The sequence below is a fragment of the Colias eurytheme genome, chromosome 4 (assembly GCF_061535395.1).
Source record: "Colias eurytheme isolate Ceu_HAF_F1 chromosome 4, ilColEury1 Martin Lab GWU primary, whole genome shotgun sequence".
NCBI lineage: Eukaryota > Metazoa > Arthropoda > Insecta > Lepidoptera > Pieridae > Colias > Colias eurytheme.
This window is the reverse complement of record NC_142983.1, coordinates 7,280,050-7,307,616: the sequence shown is the minus strand read 5'-3', so window position 1 is coordinate 7,307,616 and position 27,567 is coordinate 7,280,050. Positions and strand designations below refer to the sequence as shown.

The window sequence follows — 27,567 nt, the reverse complement described above, 5'->3', positions numbered from 1 at the left end:
GGAGGCTCTTCATCTCGATTGAAGACGGATATTCATCCATTATTTCTTTTTTCCTAGCAGAGCTATTTAGTTTGTAATATATCCTAGTTATTAACAAATATTGTATATAGTAGACTAATAAACACCATCTTTAGGTAAACGATACACATACTTTTTTACTTTATTTTGTTTTTTATAATTTCATAAATTATTAGTAAGGTAGAAAGAGTAATGTGTACGGCCTGCAATCTAAATCGACACAGGTTCCCGGTCCCGTAGTTTGTTTTCGAAGTTTACGCTTCACTTGTGAAGTTATCTATTGTGATAAGAATACAATAATGTAACAACTGACTATTACACAAAGAATCCTGAAGCGCGATGTCTTAGTTGGAAATTAGTTATAGTTGAAAAAGTTTGATTGAAATCTATTTTTTATTATTTATAGAGAATGTATTTTATTACTTTTATATTATGGCTTTGTACATCATTTAAAATTTTTACAAGAAAATACATAGGACTCAATTTAAAAGTTGTATAATAAACCGGATTTAGAAGTATTGTATTATATTACATTTGCGTCTATAATTAAGATTTTCCTTTGATAGTGAAAAAAATAAAGCGATAAAAGCATTCTAGATTTAGACGGAAAAATTCAAACTATTCGTACTCTACCTATGATAGCTCAAGCGGCTAGTGTTTAAAGATCAATAAACCTCCCGCGTGACCCTATCCATCTAGAATCGGGATAAAAGGTAATCTATACCATTCCGAGGGACAAACCAAAAGGTATTTCACTTACATACACGAATTTATCAAAGAAAAGTATGTAGTAATTTTTTAACTCTATCGTCCAACTGAATAGGATTTCGTAATTTTGTTATACAGTCATTTATTCGTGTTTTATCTATACTAAAATAATAAAGCTAGAGTTTGTTTGCTTAATCTCAGGAACTACTAGTCGATTCGAAATATTCTTACAGTGTTAGATAGTCCTATATTCCTATATTTCCTTCGCTATAACCAATAAGAGCCGAGCAATGCGGGTAAACATGTGGGCACGGCTAACCTAAAAAAAAAATAAAGCTTAGCTTTTCAAAAATTAACATTCCAAACACTTTTATGTTGTCATATGAGGATAAACGCATCAAGAAAGAACAGAGAAACATGCGAACGCATTAATGTTATCAACATTACATAAAATAGACTTTAATATGAAACGTGACACTCGACGACCGCAAAATACGCTTTTTGAGATGTAAGTAATTATCATTTCGCCTGCTTTGAGAGTGAAAATATGTATGTGACCTTATATTGTGAGGGTTGGGTAATATAAAAATTATAATATTGAAAGAAATGGATGCGGAAATTGTAATTTCAATTTCTATTAGGGGGTTCAATATCAGTATAAAGTAATAATGCGGTTCCGAACAAATTACAACTGTAGTCTATTTTATTTGGGAGCACTATTGTTAGATTATTGTGTATATTTTCTTCTTATCGTATTGTATTGTCGCATACAATAAGTACTATCTTCGGGGAAACCCAAAAGATTATACATAAGTAAATGTGTTAACTGGACTAATATACTATCTCATAATATAGTCACTAAAATGCGATTTTGCCAATATGCAGTTTAATAATGTGATAAAACGAAGGTCATTCTCATTTTCTTCTCAAACATTATGTGTCAAGCTTGTATAAAACCTTCTTGAATTCCAAGGCAAACGATTGAGCTAGATATTGGTCAAGGACATACATTACACAGCATTCACTGAAGCTTGCAGAAATTCTTTAAAGATTCTGTGTTTTAAATTGCATATATAAATGTAAGATAGATCAAGCATTTTCCTCGTTGTAATGTAATTAATATTAACAATATGCACGTAGGTATAATTACATTTAACTAAATACGTTAGATGTTAATTATTTCTTCGCGTACTGTGAATTAATATCTACAAATAGAGTTTCCGTATTTATAAAATTAGGTTTATGTAAATGTTTGTCAGCAGCGACTGTCTATATAGTATAAATATTTTATTACCGTACAGCTTGAAACCGAAGCAATCTATTTCTACTTTATACATCCATTTCCACTGGTCCGAATCAAGAAGAAAATGGAGTCCACTTTCATTAAGAAATGATTTGAGGGTAGATTTGTAAAATTTGTAATTATTTTTTTTAACAAAAGACTAAAACTTGGAACTACACACCGCCTATGGCAGGCCCCAGCTTTAAAATTAAAAAAGAATTTTAAAAATCGGTTCACCTAGTCAAGTAGAAAAATTCTACGGTCACAAAGCCAAATGCAAAAAATCGAATTGATAGATAACCTCCTTTTTTCAAGTCGGTTCATAAAGTCAAAGTTAATAAAGGCAAATGTTTGGGAGTCGCATACCAATATTGCTGTTAAGCTAAAACATGTTTGAATTTGGACAGGACAGGAGTAATCTATAGTGACATGGATGAAAGTACTAATCCATTCGTCCTTTCTGTAGGCAGATTTAGCAAGCTAAGACACTAACATTGATTTGATGGTTTGGTGCGTATCTCCTTTGTACGTTTTGCTTTGAAGGGAAGTCTAGCTAAAGACTATGGAAAATGTTTATGTAATGTTCATGTTTATTTACTGGTATCCAATTTATGAAACAGTTTTGAAAGAATGACATTATAATACAAGTGTAAGGTTTTCTAATTATTATTACCTATTATTTTATCAACTATAGATTATTTATAATTTCATATTTTTATAATTCAATATTAATTGTTTAATCAACTGGCAACACTGATGGCCGCTTGGTGGCGCGCGGCATTCAAAACGACAGTTGAGACTTAGCGCTCGAAGTGTTCGGTTGTACTTAAGTTTTGTTACCGACATTTTCAAGAAATATAGTCTTTGAGAGTTTGAATATTGGAGTTTAATTACAACCCTCGACAACCAGTGCAGTGTTACAAGGGGATCTTACATCTCAGAAGCGGGATAGACAATAAAAGTGTAAGTACACGCCTACAACTTAATTATGCTCTGTAAAGTCTGATTGTTAAACGTTGTAGTTGCTTTCACGAATAGAAGTTTATTATAGTGATCCGAACCTAACGTCATACCAGATGTTGAAGCCGTGTTGTAAATATACATTGAACGCATGATATTCACTTTACGCCACTTACCTTCGAAGTTTAAGCTGATGTTATGCTTCCCGCATAACAGTAAAGGAACTATAATATAAAGATAACTCGCCAATGGTGTTGGTAAGCGCGGAACTCCAGAACGGCTGAACCGACATCCTTAATTCTTACTTTTCTTATTTTCGTTTATTCCTCGATGTAGGTACGAGGATGGCTCTTATGGAGGGAAAGCGTGGATGTGTACCACGGGCGAAGCCGGGGCGGACCGTTAGTTTTAAATATCATTAAACTAGGAGAAGTTTAAATTGAGGGTAAAAAAAAAAAAAAAAAAACCTGAATGTGGCTATTTTTATTGTTGCGTCTGGGGGTTTATAAGGGGGGGTCAAAATTTCGTTATTTTCTGCGTAGCACGCCTAGTTTTCAAGATATTACTGATTTTGTCTTTTCAATAAAAATGTTACCCGATCTTATACTAATGCACACAATTTTCCGGCTACGAGTTTCAGATGGAATCAAACGATGTTGGACGGAACGCAGGAACTCCCCGACGGAGCCGATCGCGTTCCAGGCGCAGCCTCACTCTCAGCCTTGAACGTGACTCCAGTCGCAGCCTCACTCGGGGGCGTGATCGCGATTCCAGTGGACGCAGCCGCAGCTACTGCCGCCGGCTGCAGGATCGTGAAGAGGCATTGAAGAAAGAACAAAAGCGGCTTCGCCAACTGGAGCGCAAAAACAACGAGACGTGGAGCAACGTCGGCAGCGCAGCGTGCCGCTACAGAGGGTGACCCGTGAGAGCCACAGCTGCAATTTTTGTAAATAGGCATCTGGGTGACGTTGGCGGAAGCGCCAACTAGGGACCTGTGTAAGGCCTGTTGTAAATAGGCATCTGGGTGACGTTGGCGGAAGCGCCAACTAGGGACCTGTGTAAGGCCTGTTGTAAATAGGCATCTGGGTGACGTTGGCGGAAGCGCCAATTAGGGACCTGTGTAAGGCCTGTTGTAAGTAGGTATCTGGGTGACGTCGGTGGGCCCACCGACTAGGGACCTGTGTAAAGCCTACTGAATAGGTATCTGGGTTGACCTTTGTAGACTTGTAACATGTAAATTTTAGCAGCTCCCCCCCCCCAATTGACAATACAGTATGAGATAAGACATTCGCCCAAAGTTTTATAGGTCTTAATAATTAAGTCCTGGTTGGCAATATCTCTCAAGGTTTTGAAAATTACTTTCAGTCGTCTAAGTCTGCTCACCGTACTAGTAATTTGTTCTTTCCAGTTGAGGTTTTCATCAATCCAGATACCCAGGTATTTTATTTTGGGTGTCCTGTTCAGAGTTGGGCAAGAGCATAAACTTGTTATGTTGTTGCGGTTACAGGGAAAGATGTGTAATTTAATATTTATGTTCTCTTTTGGCTGCATAGATGAAGTTTTAATGAAGCAAATGTATTTGTTTTCGGTATTTAAGTTCAATAGACTGTTTCAAACCATTTGCTAATTATACGCCCTTTAGTCCCTTTTCAGCTTTATCAATGGCTTTCACCCAAGTCTTTGCGCTAAATAGAACCACAGTATCATCAGCAAACATAGTAGCTTGTCCACATCCAATATCAAGGTTACATAAGCCGTTGACATAAATCAAGAACAGAGTAGGTCCTAAGGTACTGCCCTGCGGTACTCCGTATGTACACTTATACTCTGAACTAAGATTGCCGTCAACTCCTACTCGTTGGGTTCTATCGCTAAGATAGCTTTGGAACCAGTCTTTGGCAATACATCTAACGCCTGCATCTTCCAGCCTACTTAACAGGATAGGTATGGAAACAGTGTCAAAGGCTTTTTGTAAATCAAGAAAGACCCCCATGCATTTCATGTTAGAGTCAAGATACGATGGGACCAGAGATGTTAAACGTAAGGTAGCGCCCTCGGTGGATAGGGCACTTCTGAAACCAAATTGATTAGGATTAAGTAATCTAAATGATTCCAGGTAGTTCATGAGTCTTTTATTGACACATTTTTCTAAAATCTTGGATAGAGTACTAAGCAGTTATATAGGTCTATAGTTTGAAGGAGACGTTTTATCGCCAGTTTTATATATTGGACAGACTATAGCTTTTGAATAGATCAGGAAATATACCGCTAGTGGGACTTAAATCACACAAATGGGCTATTGGTTCTGATAGGATATCTTTGCAAATCTGGATTATGGGAGTGGGTATCGTCATGTCCAGAAGAGTTGGTGTTTTTGAGACCAGTTATATAGCATTATCTAGCATTATCTAGCATTAATAGCATTTATCTCATATTTATCAGTAGGTGTAAATGCAATGAGTTAGCCGGACAATTCCTGTCACTGGCTAGGGTTGCTAGTTCGAGTTCTGATTGGTTTAACATATTTAGAGTTTCATTGGCTAAGGCTGATCCGATTGAGACAAAGTACTACAGCAGTACAGCATTTAGAGATTTAGTAGGGCATGAGTCTATTCTTAGTAAATCTGTACATTTGTTAGTAGTTTTCGTAATATGTCATGCTTCCTTAATAATGTTCCAAGTTTCTTTTATGTTGCCAGTCTGCTGTTCTAGTTTTTGTTTATAGTAAATTTTCTTTGCTGTCCTTATTAGCTTGTTACATAAATTTCTATAACTTCTATATTTATTTAACATCTCTTCATCGCAAGGTGATTTTTTTTTAGTGTGAAGTTTGTTTCTAAATCTTATGCTTTTGATTAAACCTGATGTGATCCAAGGTTTCAATGGTCGTTTACGGTTAGGTATCCTTCTAATACCTTTTTCGTTAGCTCTACTTAATGTTAGCGTTAGATAGTTGTATTAGGGTCAGTAATATTATAAAAATTTTGCCAGTCAGTTTCACTAATAACGCTAGAAATAATTTGTTTGTCGAATATTGTTTTATATGTATCTAGTTTATGTGTGTTGAATTTAAATTTGTTAAAAGCTAGTAAGATAGAGGAGTGGTCAGTTAATGCATCAAATATATATTATGGGTAGTTGTGAACCTAGCAACATCAAATTTTAACTGCTCTACTAAAATTATATTTTTAAATATTTTTACTTGATTTCTCAGTGTAAAGTTATGATTGTGTAAAAACTATACCTTCCAGCATCATTCTCCTGTATTTTTCACTCTTATCTTCAACTAACAAGTTTTATTTCAAATCACTATTACCATGGAGTCACTTAAGCAAACTTTGTCAGAGATGACTGTTAATTTCAACACTAAAATGGCAGAATTTGAAAGGAAGCTACTCAACAATGAAACAACTTCAGGTGAGAACACAACTGATTTTAATTTGTTTCGCACATTTGTAACTTCCTCACTCAAAACGCTACATGCACAAGTGGAGTTATTGCTGAAAATCTCGGACCAGCAGGAAACCCGCTCTCGTCGCAAGATGCTCCTCTTTCATGGTATTGCCGAAGAGAAGAAGGAGAACACCGCTGATCTTGTGGCTAAAGTTATTGTTGAGCACCTTGAACTGCCAGATGTTAATGCCGAGTCATTTAGTCATTGCCACCGCTTGGGCCATTACTCAGCTGATAGAAACAGGCCAATTGTTGTCAAATTTGACCGGGTGCCAGTCCGTGATCGGGTATGGTTCTCCAAGACTTGCCTTAAAAATACGGGAATTACTATTTCCGAATTTCTCACAAAATCTCGGCATGATACATTTATGTTGGCTCGTAAGAAATTTGGAGTTTCTAACTGTTGGACTCAAGAGGGAAATATTATTGTGAGATCTGCCGATGGTGTAAGACACCGGGTCACAAGTTCTGATGAACTCGACGTTATCGTCAGCGATCCAGCAGCTGTGCCTGCAAACACTGTATCCGGTGCTGCCCCAGCGTCTAAGGGTTCGGGTAACACCCGGCCCAAAAGAGTTGGACGAAAGTGAGCCCTTCTTTATAATATGAGTATCCATAATATTTATCTTTGTTGTAATTTTCTTCCTGTTGTAATTGTAATTTATATATTTTCTGTGTCACTTTTTTATCTGTGCGCTCGGCAAGTTAAATTACCCCCGTATTCAATTAATTATATAATTTCTACACTTCACACGTTTTTAGAGGTCACTCTTGTTTTGATTTATTATTGTGTTGACAGTTGACTTGTCGTAATATGTCTAATGTCAAATGTCAGTGAATCAATGTCAACCTCGGAGATGTCAACTTAGTTTGTAATGTTTTAGTACGTTCCGTTTTATGTTTTTGCGTATTTACCTGTTTGTTGAATTTTTATTTTCTATGTAGCTGGCGGGTATAGGAAAAGTTTATATATATTTTTATATTTGATATTATTAATTATTTATATATACATATATTATATACAAATTTCTTTCATATATTAATATTTAATATATAAGTATTACATTTAGTCCACCATTTCGTTTTCGAATGATAGTGACTGTGATTCCTTCGTAAGCGCTCATAGTTGTGATGATAGTTTTCAGAGTTTTGACAGCCCACCTCTTGATATATGTTTGACTTCTACCTTTTCTGATGTTTTAAAAAATTTTAACGTTATCCACATCAACGCACAGAGTATTCCGGCACACTTTACCGATATGCATGCATCATTTAATTCTAACTCCATTCACGCTATCCTTATTTCCGAAACCTGGCTCAAGCCTTGTCTTTCCTCTACCTCTTACTCCTTACCTGGCTTCAATTTGGTACGTAACGACCGTACCGGTCGGGTGGGTGGTGGAGTTGCTATATACTTACGCTCCGACTTACCTTTCACCGTTATCAGCACATCTCCACAACCGCCACCTGCCGACGAGGCCGAACACTTGCTAATTGAAGTCATGATTTCCTGCACTAAACTTCTTTTAGGTGTTTTCTATGTCCCCTCCCTTCTTATTAACTATTTTCCGGCGTTTGAAAAAACGCTAGAGAATTTACGTCCTATCTATGACCATGTCATTCTTATGGGAGACTTTAACACCTGTCTTCTTAAAAATGACATCCGGAGTGACAAGCTTTCAACAATCGTATCCTCCTGTAACCTCAATATCCTTCCCCTTAATCCTACTCACTTCTCTCCTGGCTGTTGTCCTTCTCTCCTAGATTTAATTATTGTTTCCTCTCCTAATCTTGTCTCTAAGCACGGTCAGTGCACTGCCGATGCCTTTTCTTACCACGACCTTGTCTTCCTTTCTTACCGTGTTCGTCCTCCCAAAAGAAAGCACAAAGTATTGTTACAGCGCAGTTTCCGTGGAATGGACGTTGAGCGTCTGTGTGATGATGCTCAAAAAATCGATTGGTCACCTGTCTCATCTGCCAATTGTGTAGACTCCAAAGTTGCAGCCTTTAATTTACTACTTACTAAACTGTACGATACTCATGCGCCAATTAAAGCAGTTAAAATGAAGCATGTTCCAGCTCCTTGGTTGACAGATGAACTTAGATCTATTGTTCACAAGAAAAATCTGGCGAAAGCCAAATTTAAACTGAATAACTCGGACTCCAATCGTGAAAAATATAAAGCAATTCGCAATCGCTGCAATACGATGTGTAGAGATGCACAACGACGCCACATTCACAAATCCGTTGAGAGCGGCAACACTTCAGACACTTGGAAATTTTTAAAAACACTTGGAGTTGGTAAATCTCAGAATATCTCCTTTCCTGTAAATATTAATTTAGATCTTATTAACAAACATTTCTCCTCGTCAAAGTCTACTCTGGACTGTAACACTAAAACTGATACCATTTCTCTTCTTTCTACCATGCAAACTCCTGACTCTCCTCCGTTCATTCTTGTACCTTTCACTGCCAGTGACGTTAAGAAGAATACATTGGCCATCGCTTCGAATGCTCTCGGCTGTGATGGTATAGGCCGTGCTATGATTCTGCCCATTCTTGATATTATCCTTCCCATCCTCACACACATCCTTAATTTCTCCCTATCTTCGAGTTCTTTTCCCCAGATCTGGAAAGATGCATTCATCATTCCACTCCCTAAAAAAAACAATCCATCCAATTTCTCCGATTATCGCCCTATTTCCATCCTACCATTCCTATCTAAAGTTCTTGAAAGGTTAGTGCAACAACAGCTGTGCTCCTTTCTTAACTATAATTCCCTTCTAGATCCTTTACAATCTGGTTTTCGTACGGGCCATAGCACGGTCACTGCTCTTGTCAAAGTTACAGAGGATATTCGTATGGCAATGGACAATAAGCAGCTAACTATCCTTGCTCTCCTCGATTTTTCCAATGCCTTCAACACCGTTGACTTTGATATCCTGTTAGCTTTGCTTAGTTCTCTTAACGTATCTCCTGCGGTGGTTGGTTGGTTTCGTAGTTACTTGCAGGGTCGTCGGCAGCGCGTCCGGGTGGATGAATCCTATTCCTCATGGTGTGATGTTTCTGCTGGCGTCCCTCAAGGCGGCGTGTTGTCACCCCTCCTTTTTAGTATTTTCATTAACTCTATTTCTTCTAAACTTTCCTCTCTCTACCATCTGTACGCAGACGATCTACAAATTTACACCCATTCGTCAATGGAAAATCTTGAAGAAGCGATTACTCGCATCAACACTGACCTTCAATCCATTGTCGACTGGACTCATGCTTATGGTCTCACATTAAATCCTGGAAAGACTCAAGTTATTATTTTAGGCAGTTCTTATTTGCTTTCTAAGATTTCTTTTCCGGATTTAACTCTTATTTCGATCGATGGAGTCCCAGTTCCATATAGTACATCGGTTAAAAACCTTGGTATTTATATCGATCAAACCCTATCCTGGACCGAACACATAAAACAAGTAAGCCGTAAGGTTTTTGGCGTTACGTCATCTTTACGTCGATTGCGCAACTTTTTACCTGTTCCTACGAAAACTGTTTTGGCGCAGTCTTTGTTGCTTTCTATCCTTGATTATGGTGATGCATGCTTTCCAGACCTTAATGAGGAGCTACTTAACAAATTAGAACGACTTCAAAATTTTGCTATCAGATTTATCTTTGGCTTGCGCAAATATGATCATATCTCAGAATATCGCTCGAAACTCAATTGGCTGCCCATCCGACTTCGCCGGAATACTCACATCCTTTCCCTCCTGTACAATATCCTTTTTGATCCTAGATCCCCATCCTACCTTAAAAATAGATTCGTGTTCTTGGGCTCTTCCCATGAACTCGATCTACGCTCCTTGGACAACCTTACGCTTCGCATGCCCGCTCACAAAACTCGTTTTTACGATGCTTCCTTTACCGTGCAAGCTGTAAGGTTGTGGAACTCGCTCCCGTTAAACATCAGGAAAGCTCAATCTATCAGCTCTTTCAAGTATCTGGTCAAACAGCATTATCTTCACAACTAACGTTTAAATGTTTCATACGTTCTTATCTATCTTACTTAACTACTTATATCCTGTTATTTTCTTTATTTTTCTTCATTCGCTATATATATAATATATATATTATAATTATGTATTAATATTTGTATTTATGTAACTATTTCCTACTTTTATTTGCACTTTTTATAATGCTTCGCTATGCTCCTTCTACTATCCAATTGTTCATTTTCTTCTAACTTTTCCTATATCCTAAGGTTGCCTGGAAGATATCGCTTTTTAGCGATAAGGCCGCCTATTTGTACCGCTCCAGTGTATATTATTATTGTTTGATTTTGTTATGTTTTGTGTGTGCAAATAAAGTGTTTTTTATTTATTTATTTATTTATTATGTTAGGCAATATTTTTTTTGATATGACCATAAAATGGTCGATACATGTTCGTAGTCTAGTAGGTTTATCAATAGCTTGTCGGAAACCGTGACAACACAATATGTTTAGGCACTCATTAGGTTAGATAAGTTAGATGGCAAAAAAAAATCTAGATTTATATCACCAGTGAACATAACATTATCAGAATTAATTGAGGATAAGAGATTACTGATTGAATTAATGTATTTGGTAGGGTTCGAAAAAGATGGAGGTCTATATGAGCACACAATGGTGGTGTTATTCGATATCTTTAAGAGCAGGCAGTTACCATCGTCTATTAATGGTTTAAATTCTAAATCTTTTTAATATAAGCAATGACACCATCGTTTTGATTATAAGTTTCAGTGTATGAATTGAGTGGTATTTGTTTATGGAGGGTATTAAGCTATCCTGATTAGTCCAACATTCTGTGAGGATGACTATATCTATGTCAACCCCCAAACTCTCCATAAATACAACCAGCGAATCGAAATTTCGATGAACGCTTCTTATATTAACAGTTAGAATTAGGAATTGATCTTCTTTTATTTGTGTTTTCTAATAAATTACAAGAAACACATTTTATTGCGCAGGAAGAATCAAGGTCAAGAATTAAATTGGAGTTGAGGTTATCGAATGTTGATAATTTTTGAAAATAAAAGTCAAATAAAAATATTACACATGTTATGTTGAATAAACGAACGACATGGTTTATTTTTAATGCATATATAATATATTTTATGTTGCCAATAGTGGTAATAATTGTGTATAAGTTGTGGGTCATAATTCTTCAATGTAGTAGAAAGTGTATTATATAGGTTGATGTGTTAGGGTTAGTAAAATTTGTTAGATCACTAATTAAAGTATAATCTAGTCACAATGATTGTTTAAGAGAGAGTAGTTGATGCTCATTTTAATGAGAGCTTGTTTAGCGTTATCTTCCTTCCTTATAAAAACTCTCCCGTTTGATGTCCAACAATATATTTTGTAATGATATTCTGTAGCAAATGTCCGCGTAAGATAGAAAAGTTTCTTCGTTTTGCTGTGAGACTTTCAGCTATATAGATGGAACATGCCATTTCAATATGGCTGGAGTTAAATTTAAAATGCAATCTTAGTTTAATGTATGTACGTTGTGATTTAAATGAATGAGGAAGTTGCTTTGCTGTGTCTTATTGTTTAGAAATAGGATAGTAGGATATTGTGATTATGTCCTGCCTAGCTGTTGTTAAATCCATGTTCATTTCGAGTTTGCTCTATATGTGTAACGTATAAATGTTTCCGAAAGATAATTTTATGATTATAAAGTTAGTTATAGAAGGTTACGAGGTTACAAGGTTACAAGGTTACAAGGTTACAAGGTTACCAGGTTACATGGTTACAAGGTTACAATGGTTACAAGGTTACAAGGTTACAAGGTTACCAGGTTACCAGGTTACATGGTTACAAGGTTACAATGGTTACAAGGTTACAATGGTTACAATGGTTACAAGGTTACAATGGTTACAAGGTTACAATTATTACAATGGTTACAAGGTTACAATGGTTACAAGGTTACGATGGTTACAAGGTTACGATGGTTACAAGGTTACAATGGTTACAAGGTTACAATGGTTACAATGGTTACAATGGTTACGAGGTTACAATGGTTACAAGGTTACAATGGTTACAATGGTTGCAGGGTTGCAAGGCTACAAGGATAACTGTAGCCTTGTAACCTTGCCTAGTGTTTAAGGTTCTGTAGATAGTGAAGTCAAAAGTGATTATTTGGTTACAAAGATAAAAACGAACTTTTGTAAAATTATTATTAACTCATTTACATGTATTGTATCTCTTGCTAATTTGTTAATGATGAATAAATTTTAATTAACGGTTATAGCGTGTGTGCGTGTAAAAGTGAATATTGTATATTATATTATTAGTCTTTGGCATATTATGATATATTATGTAGTTAGATATAAGTTACATATTATGTAATATTGACATGATTTTAAAAGAGCAACTATGGAGTTTCTTGCCGATTCTTCTCCATAGATACTGCCTTCCGAATCGGTGGTAAATGTTAAAAATACTTAACTATGCAATGACGATTCGAAAGTGCTACTAAATAGTAGTCTAATTGAATAAATGAATGTTTGAGTTTGAGTCGAATGCCTCGTTCTGCCAAGTGTAAGGTTTTATATGGTTCCACCTGGTGCATGCATGAGGACATGCATGTCATCAGGATGGTCGAGTGTAAGGTTTTCTAATTATTATTACCTATTATTTTATCAACTATAGATTATTTATAATTTCATATTTTTATAATTCAATATTAATTGTTTAATCAACTGGCAACACTGATGGCCGCTTGGTGGCGCGCGGCATTCAAAACGACAGTTGAGACTTAGCGCTCGAAGTGTTCGGTTGTACTTAAGTTTTGTTACCGACATTTTCAAGAAATATAGTCTTTGAGAGTTTGAATATTGGAGTTTAATTACAACCCTCGACAACCAGTGCAGTGTTACAAGGGGATCTTACACAAGTAGCTCTGAATTGTAGTTTAGTTCGTACTCTAAAGAATATGTAAACTATACACATGATGTTATACTTATTATACTAAAAAAATGATTGATCGGTTGACGAAGACGTTATAGCAAATAGTTAATTGCATCACGCATGACATATTTGCTCATTTCGCACCATTTTAAAAGTATCCTTGTCGGTACAAAATTTCAATAAGGCTGAGTAATAGGATTTAATATTTCACAGAGGCATTGTTTCAATTTCTCTTTGTTGTATAATTATCTTAATTAAATTATTCGTATTTATTAATAATTAAACGGAACTTGTACACCTTCCTTTGTCATTCAATAATTTTTATCATATTATTGAAATAGTCGAGAGAAGGCAACTAGAAAATGCACGTAAATAATAATTCAGTGTGAACTCGTACTATTTTCTTTAATTTTTAACGAACGTAATTTTCTTAAACACGTTCACAAACAAATTAATAAGTATATAATATACCTACATGTAAGTCATACAAATAAATCACATATAATTAGCAATATATCGCTGATAACACATCCGATATTAGGCAACGAGGCACAGTATCATAACATTAATCTTATCACAAAATTGATTCGTGTCAATAAATCGTGACCCGATTTTCTTTTCTTAACAAGCAATAACATACGATACCTACTCAATTTCTTCGCAATAAAACCTTCATAACATCTTTTTATTTTAGTTTTATATTTACCTCTAACAAAAAATACTAACGTGAGTAGGTATAACAACCTTTTCTTTATGAAAAAACATAACTAGGAATTAAAGTAAATTTATGGAGAACATAATATCCTTTTGTTCTAAGACTTCTTTCGTACAATTTTAACAATTAAACCCAAGGCGCACTCAACACCATAATGAAAGTAGCAACATAGTCGTAATGAGACATTAGCTTACTAGGTTCGGTGACCATCGCCCACTAAAAGTGTCGCATACGTGAGATCTACCCACTCCCGCAAAAAGCAATTAACCCAAGTTCTTGAAGCACGTACGACGAGGGAATTAATAATAAATTCAGTTTAGCCATGAAGTACGTTCTGTACGCTTGATTACGTCTCATAATGTTTTTTGATTGTTTTAATCATAAGGATTGTCTGTATTACAATACAATAATATTTATTAAGACTGTTATAAAATGCTTTCTCGAGTTGGAAAATAAATAGTGGAATTCGCAATACTTTTTGGGACACAAAGATATAAAAATAGAATATATTAATTAATCATCTTGTAGTTACCTATATTGCTGCGATTCTGAATCACATTAAGCAATAGAAAATTGCATTTCCTTTATTACTATAACACTAGCCATTACTGTTTATTTATTACCTATTGCACGATTCAAAAAGAAATTTACAATGATTAGTATAACAACTGTTAACCAGAAGAAAAAAATATAGGTACAGGAACACGATATTAATAATGGTAATACTGTGATATTACACTACAACTATTTGAATTGAAAACTTTAAGAGTATCATTAATAATTTAACTATAATAAAATGCATATTAGTGCATAAAGGCATGCATTTTTAATTACCTACCCAAAAGTATCTATTGTCCAGACATTTTTATTTTACATGAAGTGTCAACTCACGTTACTGAATATTAAATAAGGTTTACTGAAAATGACGTAAATATGGCGCCACAAAGACATGATAAAATATTAAAGTTTAAGTGGAAATACGACATAATTATAGAAATATCGTTATAGCTAGTAGCTACTTCATGGCTTAATGAATTAAATGCCAAGTCCACGCTTCACTTTATTTTACGAAGGAAAATTTAGTGAAAATTCAATAAGAGACGATGGACTTCTCAATTAAATTATTGTTCAATCAGTAAGTACTTAGGAAATGTTAATGAAACGTTGACTTAAATATAAGCTAAGCGTGATTTTGTTTCTACAATAAATCTTAATTAAATTAATCGTAGGTACATACAGCCCTTTTAATGTATACTTTTCTATGTTACTATTCTGCGAAGTAGGATATATGTATAGGTACTGGTTTATATTTCTGAAGATTAATAACTGGCTACCTATTTCACAACTTTGCATTAATAAAAGGAAAGGCGATTATAAAGGGAACACGAATAAAATTGGTTTATCCATTGATGCGTTACGACGCCAAAGATAGACGTGAATCCATTTTTCATCAACTGAAAAGATATTATGTACTTAGTTTCTCCGCTATAGTTGATATTAATGTTCCGATCCTCTAGAACAACAACCTTTTATAAACAGTTTACTGAGTCGATACCATTCAAGCCTTATTAAGTGTCACTGTCCTTAGCAGTGAATGCACATAATGCTTTTTGTAATGCCTATAAATGTAACTCTTTTTTTTTTCAAATATAAAATTATGACGTTACAAGTTATACTCGGCCGGATAGTTTCAATTAATTATGAGAATTATATCCAACATGAAAATATAATTACGCCTTTTAACTAAATAATATAAGAATCCTTCGCATGCTTCTCGCGTGTCTGTAAGTTCTTAAACATAAATTAGCGCTTCTAAAATTTTAGACACGTTACACGAGAAAGCTATTAACCGTAAACTTATTACACGCTTAGGAACAAACTATATGTGCCTATTTGGAGGGTTGAAGTCAAAATCAACAGGTTAAACAAATGGGGCTGAAACAAACAGTTTTAACACGCAAGCCGACCGCTAGGCAAACATGTATTTAAGCCAGGACACGGCTAATGCATCGTTACCGTGCTGGCCTCAACTGGGGACGGTTGCCTGAATACAGAACAGTCTGTGGGGAATGGTACGAGTATAGTTGGAACGCTAGTAATACATTGAAAGAATATTACATTCGGTTTAGATCAAGAAATACGAACGTTGGAACAAATACAGCAGACCGACAGTATTCATTATTGGAATATGGTTACATTGTAGTTTTGCTAAATTACATCTCAGTTTTATTTACGTATGTAATGTTGTTACCTATATATTTTCAAATACTAGAGAGTGATATGATATGATATAAGTAATTCTTGCTCCATATCGGCACACTTTTTCAATAAATTCCTGTTTCCTTCTGCTTTTGACTTTTGGTATGCCAATTGACGAGTGTGACTCAATAATCAATGTTAATCAACGAGCAATATTGTTGTTTATTTGGACAATCACTTTATTTTTTATCCCATTACATTACGGAAATAATAACAGGCTTATAGGAAATAGAACATGGTCCAATAATTCTCATGTCTCATCGTTATATAAATAGAACACATTTGTATTAGATTATAGAACATCTGACGTAATCACAAACTTGCTTGATTTGTACCATAGTATGATATTAGAAACTTCAAGTTCCCCTAATGATATCCACACAATTCACGTAAATAGGTACCATACATGTACATTGTTGTGTACATACTACATAGTCCTCGAATCCCTAACTACTATTATTCTCAGGTAAATATGCCGCTTTGTATTCGATGCACTTACAATGCGTCAATAACTAGACTTGAGGCAGAATGTGGAGTTCAAATCGTAAACTGTTCAATCTATTGCATTCGAAGACTCGATTCCTGCACAACAATGTACACGATTACTATCTTATGCTCTATTTTAACAGGAATAAGGCTTGCAATTTGGGATATATAAATATTTATAAATATAAAGGGTTCTCAAATATTGTAGTTTTATATAAATGCAATGAAGCTATTGACAGCCTCCTTGGTACAGTGGTTGACGCGTGACCGTAGAACCGAGGGGTCCTTGGTTCGATTCCCGGTTGAGACGAATAAAAAAAATGTCTCGGTCTGGCAGGACACAGAAGGCTGATCACCTACTTGTCCCTAAAGAATAATCGATCAGTGAAACAGATGTATGGATAATCCATCTGCCCCATACCCCACTTGGGGATACGGGACTTTACTTATGAAGCTAAAACTATACCTAGAAATATTCTATATTCTCAGAAACAGGGCAGTATTATAATATGACCTACTATACCTACGAGTATGGAGTATGCGTAGAGCGTTTTTATTGGAGCGTTCTGGATTCGATCTCCAGGGAATACCAATGCTATAAAAATCTCAGTCTATCAAAACATCTATAAAACATTTATTAGAAATAGTTTCAACTTTCAATTCAAAATGGTAGAAGTCACTTACCTTACTTGTATATAACTAAAGCCTATTGGCAATACATCGGTACTGAAGGATGTATATTTCAAATTTGGTTCCGTATTAGATTAAATTACGCCTAAGTTTTGTACATTACCGTATACTTTTTTATTAAACCGTAGCGAAACGAGAGCCATTTCATTATTAAAATATTGAAATATAGGTTGGTAGACAAACGCAATTTAACTTTCTTAAGGCAACAAAGAATTCCAACTAGAATAAGTGTGAAATTAAGTTGATAAAGTTTATACCAGAAGGAATTAATTACTTACGGTGTAAAAGTTACTTATGTTTTTAGCTTTGCATCTACATTCTACAAGTTCTATCTTCAATCAGGATTGTAATCTGTTTGCCTTTAACAATTAGGTATAAATTTACTTGTGACCGCTAGGTACTGACCAACTTTAGCATAGCTGTGCTTAGAACTAGAACTTAGAATTTAGATTTACTTTGAAATATATTGAATATCATATATCGATATGACTATGGTTTGAAAAGTGCATTACAATATGACATACTTTTATTTATATTTAAATGATAATTATCCACAACCAATTACTCATTTAATATTTACCCCCGATGAAACACAAATCTCAAACAGCTTTGTCATAACCTCGGTAAAATCAAATGTGTGCAAATAACGTTTCAATACTAATTTATTGAAATTGTTTCTGAATAATATTGCGACGAAATAACGAACTAATTATCCTTTCCACCCTTGTCAATTACGGTCCACATTGCACCATTTGCATCCATTGTTTTAAAATTCGTAAAACAACACGTATTCAAAGCACGACGCGGACGGAAAAATGTTTAGAATTGGCTTGTGTAGCTTGTTAGCGAGTGTGACTTTTCTAGGTAAAGTTATTTCCTGTGGCGGAGAAATAACAAGCCGCGTGGTTCCAGCAGGAAGGTTGGATTTTGTGTATTTTTTACTGAACAGAACTTTACACCCGAGTGTGCTAAAGTTTCCTGGGATCATTTACTAACTACGAACCAGCCACAAAAGAGAATTACGAAATCAAGGGCTACGGTGGCTACGAAATGAAGTCTATGAAATTGAGACAGTCGTACCATGATATCTTATGACTTATACTATGATGTAGCATATGTAGTATATAGATGTAGCAGATTAAAGCAGTTTTATTTCCAGTTTGAAAAAATGACAGCGCTATATAGATGGTCTAGTACAATCATTTTCCCACTTCTCCAATGAAGGACGACGAATCGATTTAGCCCTTTCGATGCTTTGTTATTGCTTCAGAGATAAAAGAAATTTTCTTCTAAAGAAGCTTTTAGAAACCGCTAATAATTTGTTCACTTGTACATTTGTATAAAAAAGAAACAGCATATATTTATTAAAATTCCAGTATGTTAAAGCAATTGTAGAAAATATAGTTGAAACAAAGAAATAATGTTGGGTCCGAACTCCGAGTGTCCTGTATAAGCGGAAAACTCATAATAACCAGCGTCCAAACAAACTTTAAAGCAGTACTATTTATGCATTGTTATGAACTGTTAACTATTTCCTAGCATGATATTAGATATACAACTTATGTGTTATCAATTTATTTTATGTGGAATGAAAAATGGGAAATGTATATATGTAGAGTTAATTAATTATTAAGCTATTGCATAGCTTTTATCGTGGGCCTTGAGCGCGGGGACCGAATCCAGAAATTCCGCCACTAAAATAACCTCACGCTCCCCACTCCGACGGGCACGGAGGTGTCAGGTGTGGCTTGAAGGCATGCTATGCAATAGCTTTACCGCGGCAGTCCCCGAGTGCCACACATCTTTTTTTTTTAGAGATTTGGAAGCCAATTCTGTTCACTAGTATAATCTATTATTTATTTCGCTACAATGATGAACACATTTATCTGTTAATCCGATAAATAAAATATTTGAAAAATTCTCTTCGCATCACAAATTCTTAAACAAAATATTTATCGGCACCTTTATTGAATTTATCTATCGTTTTTCGTCGAAATAAAAAAGTAAGTACATAAAACATTTGTTGTACATATTACAAGTATTTTACCATTTCTCGTTATTCTGAAAGGTAAAAAGAAAATCCAATACACAGTTGGATCAAAATGATTTCTTAGAATAAGGCTTAAAGGAATCGTACATTTATCTGCATACAAAAGAGAGAATAATTGATGGCGCCGCTTATCACAAAGCAATACGATTAAAAATTGAAATGTATTATTTACCAGTATTATAAAAGTTATTTTTTGTCCGTTGCCTTGGTTACTCCTTTTACTAATGATGTCTTTGTATGAATCATCTCGTAGAGCTATCTTAGGTTACAATTTTTTATTATTTACCAAGTATTTACCTATCTGATATTTTAACAAGAAGAATTTAAGGAGAACCAGAGAAACAAGAAACATTTAGCAAAGAGTAATTTAAGAAATAATCAATTTAATTTGATTTTTCAGCACTAAAAAAATCATTAACTACTCATCTATTTTTTGAAAATGTATATATACTTTTTTATCTAATTACCGATAGCAAAATAAATGTAGGAAAAGCTTAGAAGAAAAGTGATTAAATAACAAGATAAAAAAGCCCACCACACAAAAATATAACATATATAATTATTATAACTTCATTTCGTATATTCATTAAGAGGCTGGGATGCTTCACCAAGGATAATAGAATATAATGCTTTCAGTCAAAGTATTTCTCTGAGGATACATCCTTTTGTTAATTAGCGAAGGCCGCAAACCGTCTTACACCGTTCTGCTGTTATGTTATGAAATAATACCAACATTACTTGTACTGATATACCCTTAAACTTTACTTCTACTGGGCCAGATTACAGCAATAATAGACTTAATATAATATTAGGGTCATAAGTACCTAAAAATAAAGTAAGTTTTTTCAACAAAATTGAAGATTCGTCCAAAGAATCGTTCGAAGATCGTCTTTTATTTCTCAAATCCATTGCATGGAAGTTATTTAGATTAAAACGCGTCACAAAATACTTTGTAAAGACTACGCTCTGAGCTATAAAGTCTCGATACTCTTACGTCTATTAATTTGAATTCATTTTGGAGTAAATTTTGGCGCTCGTTTGATTATAGATCCCTTCCAGGAATTTCGCAGCTCATTGGAATATTCAAATACGTGTTACTTGATTCTAACTTCGGATGAATGTTCAAAAGTTCACGGTCGCAAAGCTCTGGGGAAAATGTTTCAAATAATTTATCTTTAAGTCGAAGACAAATTATTTAATTAATATTAATAATAGCAGGCGTGTCGAAGGCTGGTTTAAAGTTTATCGCGATTAATTAATTAGTTTGCAAGCGCCCCGTTCACCCATTGTTTAATTAGAGTACTTAGTAAGTGTTCAGGATACAATAACAACAAGGGAAAAAGTGTATCTAAATGAATTAAACGGCTTCTAAATACAATTCAGACGATGCGATGGTTTGCATTATATGTATAATCAATTTTCATATAAAAAATCCCAACTAAACTTTAACGAAGGACGTTGTTCACATTCTTCAAATCTAATCGAAGTTTCCGGACTGCAGCACATTCAAATCAACTCAACTCATTGATACGTGAAATATCAGTTAGTAGTTAACAACAGTAGAACTGTGAACTAATATGAAATACTCATGTCGGCGCTTAGGTTAAATTAATCTCATCAAGCAATATACGGACGCAACAATGCCAGCATTCCCCATACACCGATCTAATATGAACGACGTCAACGTTCATTTGTTAGGCTGTACAAAACTGATAAGCTACGTGCAAATTTCATCGAACTAATTCCGTTTATAGCGGTTCTATCGGATAAAATTGAATTAGCCTTTATTAAAACTAACGCGTAAAGTTTTACTACAACGCCCGTTTTAGTACAGCTTAATTTAAATAGTTTGTTTTGTAGGGCACCGGGTAATATGTGGAAATAATTTAATAAAAATCGTTGAAATTCATATTTATTATATGTACATTGTAATCTTGAAAAGTTATTCATAGAAGAGGTACCTATGTTATAGAAAAATAAACTTCAAGTAAGATCAAATAACTCTACAAAGCAAGGTACTACAAGTTCCAGACGATATTTATGTAAATCTATTTTACCACAAAGACATGTTGTAGTCGAGCAAAACTATTTTCTGAAACATAAATAAATAACAAACATTCTTGTTTTTGTTCAGTATCATGTTGACGTTGATATACAAAGAGTTTCAAAATGCATACATATTTCACATAACGTAAACTAGGTACATCTAACTAAATCTACTTCTAATTCAGGTGTTAGTACCGTCTAGTACAGTTTCTGACACTTTAGAATCTGTAAGCTAATGAAGTACCTTTGTAAACATAACTAAATCTAACTCAGTCCTGTAGTGCACTCGTAAACCTACTCTTAGCTTAATTATAATTAGTAAAGTAGTAGACTTCAATCTCAAATGATCTCTAAATATTAAATTTATCCTTGATAATATTATTACATAATATTTTAACATTTCTTATTATAAAACATAGAATATTATGATAAAAAAATACATAAAAACGTAGGGAACTTTCTTCATTTCTGCGAAAACATAATAACATATCGTCTCTAATGTTCAGAGAAAACCTTAGTATGATATTTAATTACACAAAAGATACGGATCCAAACCAATTATGTGGGTAATATGAGGAATTGTTAGGTACTTATTTATTCAAGCCATATTACTTCTATTACCCTATCTTTCACTGAATGCATCAAAATGGAAAATTCATTATTCCTCTTTACGTAATATGCATCAGGCTTTATTACACACAAACGTTCTATTGTATTCCTATAAAGCTTAGCTAAAAAGAAATGTATTTCACTATTATCTCTCATACCTTTATGAATATTCGACTATTCAGGTTTGCGATGATAAATTATCGTAATAAAAATGAAATTTAAGTCACCATAATTATTATCATCATTAATTTGTAATCTTTTATCTGAGTCCCATAAATAGAAGAGGGCTTATGTCTTTATTCATATAATTTATAGGCCTATTAAACTACGTTACGTAGTTTCCGTGCACCATAAAACTGTAAAAGTGTAATAAAATAAAATTGTCCATGTTGTAACAAGGCCAATAAAACAAAGCTTTAATTTAAAAATAAGTACCCGAAGACTGTAATCCCTGCTTCATGTACCATTATTAGATTCCAATGTTATGTGATTCCAATGCTAGTTACTTATTATTTAGTTGTAAACTAGATATCCATACTAATATTATAAATGCGAAAGTAACTCTGTCTGTCTGTCTGTTACTCAATCACGCCTTAACTACTGAACCAATTTGCATGAAATTTGGTATAGAGATATTTTGATACCCGAGAAAGAACATAGGCTACTTTTTATCCCGGGAAATAGGATAGGTTTTATCCCGGAAATCCCACGGGAACGGGAACTATGCGGGTTTTTCTTTGACTGCGCGGGCGAAGCTGCGGGTGGAAAGCTAGTAGGTTATAAAAGAGAAAATGCAAGTGAAATATTATAGATAGAGTTTGTTGTTAAAAAATTGTGTTGTGTGTAAACTATAAGATTAATTAAAAATTTTCATTTAAAAAGTAGTTGTTAAGCAGTGCTTGGACATGAATTGGGTCAAGCTGGCAGTGGGGAAGTGACCACACCCTCAGAATATCGGCGTAAAGTGGTTGCATATTGAAAGTATGCTATCGTCATAGATTGCCTATAAATAATCCGTAATATCATAAGTATCATAACCAATAAAGGTTAAACCTTACCCTAATTAATTTACGCTTAGATACAATTCCACTCTACACTACAGTTTCCTTTGAGGTTAGAATCCCCCTAAATGATATCATGTGTCGACGCCCCCCGCGAATAATCCGGTAATGACCTATTACGGGGTTTTTCATGTTATGCGTTTTTCGGCATCTAGAAGTTAAAATACACCATGTAAATTTTTTTCAGAATTTTTCTATCTTTATTTACGAAGATATGAAAAATTACGCGTATATTCCATAAAATAACATTAAAATGTATTTTAAACGAATAATATGGTTTTAGATCTTTACGAAAAATAATATCAATATGCTTCGACAGTAAACATTGTTACGATATTATTCAGGTAAATAGTTTTCTACATTATTTAAGTAAGTGCTAGTACAGGCTTATTCGGGGTTTTATTAAGAAATCGATTTCCAGATACATTCATTATGGAGTGCAAGTATGCATGGTATTTTTTTAAACACTTTCTATTACTGAGCAAATGATTTACACGGCCTTCGAAAAATTAAAAGAGATGAAAGTTTGATAGATAAACGAGGCAGGCATCAGAATAGACCACATCGAAACCTTCATCTTCATCTTCATTAGATGCTGGTCGTCCGACTCAGGTTCTACCTGCTGCCCACAATTATAAGCCCCCATCAGTATGGCTTCATGCCACAGAGGAGCACCGAGGACGCCCTCTATAGACTGGTGGGCCACATCAGAAATAAGAGGGAGGAGAAGAAGATTTCTGTTGTGGTATTTCTGGACATAAAGGGAGCCTTCGACAGCGCCTGGTGGCCAGTCATAAAGGTGCGGTTGGCCGAAGTTGGGTGTCCGGGGAACGTAAGGCGGGTGATCAGCAGATACCTGAGTGGAAGAGGTGTGAAAGTTACCTAACTTTCACACCTCTTGTCCCCCGCATACCTGCGGGTGTGAAGTGAGTAGAGATACCAACAAGGGGTCCGTGCAGGGTTCCATAGGTGGGCCGCTCCTGTGGGACCTCTTGCTGGATCCTCTGCTGTGGATGTTAGAGGAGATGGATGTGTTTTGTCAGGCTTTTGCCGACGACATTCTGCTAGTGTTTGATGGAGATACTGCTTTAGAAGTAGAGACGAAGACAAACTGCACATTGAGGAAAATTGACGAATGGGGTGTCAGAAATAAACAAAAATTCGCACCACACAAGACATGTGCCCTGCTCTCGACACGAAAATTAAAATTTGACATGCCACGACTTGTAATGGGGAGTGTGGACATCCAATATTTCGAAAGTATTAAGATACTGGGCCTTACTATTGATGGCGGCCTGACATTGTGTTTATTATGGCGGCCTAAAATGTGTTTATTATTATTATTATTTCCATAATACTCGGGTACCACCAGAAGGACGGTACCCGGATCTTTGGAAGGCTTACGTGGGGACACGGATCCAACACGCAGAGGCCCTTTAGAGAATTTTAATGTGTTGTGGGACACCAGCCGCAGCCTGCCCATGACTGCACTATAGAGATACAGCCCTGGGCAGTCCGCGGCCGATGTAGGACTATTGCAGGGTATGGAAATTTAATGATTGGGCTATGGATTGGGATGCTAAATGGACTGGTACTGAGGACTATGGGAAACTATGGCACCTGCCTTTCTACTAAAAGAAAGTAAAAATATGTTGGCAGGTGGTGACTCGCCCTCTCACTGTATGGGCCCCCGAAATAAGTCGCTGCAATAGTGCGACAAGGGGGCAACATATTGTGAGCAGCTAAGGGTGGAGAGGCGTCCCTGGACTTTAAACTACGATCACGCGCTCCCTGATGGTCCAGCATCACGTGCCCACTCGCCACTTACGCTTCGCATCCACCCTTCGAGCTAAAAGCTCTCGCGACTCCACTCTGGCCGGCCGGTTAAGGCAAGCCAGAGGTGGGGGGTCCTGTCCTCGTCAGGCTTCACTCCGACCGGCCGGTGAAGGCGAGCCGGAGATGAAGACAGGGGCCTCCCCCGGGAGCACTCGGTTCCCGCGGGGTCGCTACTCCCCGACACCCCGCCACAAGGTGTCCTGCGGGTTGACTGATTGCACGGGTGGAATATCTATTGTCACGTAGACAATAGATATTCCAACCGTGGGCGATGGGGTCGTCACATCCCTACGCCCTTATTATTATTATTATTATTATTACATTGACCGAAACGTCGGGAATTAGCAAGAGCAGCTAGAGTAAATTGGGGGCTTAACCCCCAAGTAGTTAGACTATATATATCGCAGTTATAGAACCGACTATCTTGTATGCATCAGCAGCGTGGGCACCCACTACGGAAAAGATGGGGGTCCAAAAGAGGCTTAATACCGTTCAACGGGGTTTTGCCCAGAAGATCTGCAGAGCATATCGGACTGTCTCCCTGAACTCTGCGATGTTGTTGGCTGGGATTCTCCCTCTTGACCTCAGGATACTCGAAGCTTCGAGGCTTTACGAGATCAAGAGGGGTGTGTCGCACCCGGCGGTGTTGAGGGACAGGGAGGTGGAACGAATGGCTCTTGCGATTGAGGACCCACATTCGGCAGAGCAGGTAGAGCTGGGGCTCGGCTTGATAAATGAGGACACCTATGCTGACGTGGTTAACAGCCACGTCCACAGGGTCTATACGGACGGCAGCAAGATTCAGGGTCGAGTCGGAGCCGCCTTTTCCGTATGGAAAGGTGATGCCGAGACAAAGGCCATTAAGCTTGCGTTGCCACCGTATTGTACCGTCTATCAGGCTGAGCTCCTAGCGCTCAAAAGAGCAGTAGACATAGCCTGCAAGAGTGGAGCGGCAAAGGTCGGTGTCCTTATTGACTCCAGATCGGCGCTCCAGGCGGTTACCCTGAGTTCCCCTCATCCCCTGGCTGTGCAAACACGGGCGGCCCTCCGAAAAGCTGCATTGCAGAGGCGGGAGGTCTCCCTGTTTTGGATTAAGGCGCACGCTGGGCGGGGAACGAACGGGCAGACGAGTTAGCCAAGGAGGCCGCTCTGGGGTTGAGGAGGAAACCGGATTACGATCTGTGTCCTGTTTCATTCGTCAAGCGTATTTTGAGACAGGCTACGATCAGCGAATGGGATAGGAGATACGATGTAGGAGGAACGGCCGGAGTCACGAAGCTCTTTTTCCCAAGCGCTGCTACTGCATAGAAGGTAGTCGGGAAAGACATCACACACCACACCACACCATACAAGTACTGACTGGTCACGGTGGATTCGCATTCTGTGAGGTTCTGATGAGGATTCTGATGAAATTTTTAACCGTAATAGGACCGTATAATTACCGTAGGATAGTATAATTTTCATGATTATGTAATCATGTGTAATAGTCGTGTCTTCAGTGCATTTTTTATAATAAACTATCGTGTTTTGTGAAACAATCCAAAGTTGTTTCATTTACTAAAATGTCCTGTATTTCATAAAATATACTATAATAATCATCAAATAATACTTAAGTAAACTATTCGAATAAACAGTAATAGTTATAACAATAAAATGTATGTTACTGTTAAACAATCGAATAACCAAATAATAGATTTTTACAAATGTTCAGTATACAAAACAAATAACACGAATATTAGCGCAACAAGATATTACTGTTGCCGTCGAAAATATAAATTTACACGAACAATATCGTAAGTGACATTACTGACCAGAGCTTGACCTACACTAGTATAGTAAAATGCATCCAGCTAAATTATAACGAAGCCCTTGGGACTACTTAAATTTTGTTGAAATAACCAGATAGCTGAAAAAATTAGCTTCCATATGCGATATTAAAAGTCTCTGATACTTGTTGTTTAATGGAGTTATTAAGGAAAAATGTTTTTTTATTTTTCCTGAACATTTTCACTTTTACGATTACCGGATTATTCGCGGGGGGCGTCGGTGTGTCTAAAGATTAATTTGAACGGCGTTTTTGGGCTTCCACTGTTCACTGGGTTTATATTATTTGATGTGCTGGTACTGAAATCTAAAAATATATTTCTGAATCTGTGCGGAATTTGATAATGTTCTTTAACCTAGTTCTCTATTACACGGACCTAAACGTAACTTTAAGCACCTAGATATGAACTTCGTCTGCAATTTTATCTTACGCGACGTAAAATGTTCAACTTTTATCTACAGCTGCTTAGAGACACATGAAATGCGGTATTGTTTCTACACGTATTTAACGTTATAAAACAATGATCTCATATGAAAACGTTGCTATATTCAAACTAAATTACACACATACTCATGATACTTATAGTACATAAACAAAATTAGGTAAAATTAGCTCTTGTTTATTTGCTAACATGT

At 35.9% G+C, this 27,567-nt stretch overlaps 2 protein-coding genes across 2 annotated transcripts in view; both read left to right on the top strand.

The window, feature by feature from the left end:
• The window catches only part of LOC149909065 (limbic system-associated membrane protein-like), a 116,814-nt gene that overhangs the window by 56,354 nt on the left and 32,893 nt on the right, over positions 1 to 27,567 (top strand). The gene's annotated exons all lie outside the window — the stretch shown is intronic.
• Positions 6,107 to 7,075, top strand: LOC149909066 (uncharacterized). Its single transcript, XM_090120668.1, has one exon. The coding sequence runs from the start codon at positions 6,286 to 6,288 to the stop codon at positions 7,009 to 7,011; it is 726 nt and encodes a 241-aa protein (XP_089976794.1). The 5' UTR covers positions 6,107 to 6,285; the 3' UTR covers positions 7,012 to 7,075.

What these genes read in the sequence shown, in the direction of transcription:
- LOC149909066 (XM_090120668.1), top strand. Translation starts at nt 6,286, where the DNA reads ATGGAGTCACTTAAGCAAACTTTGTCAGAGATGACTGTTAATTTCAAC.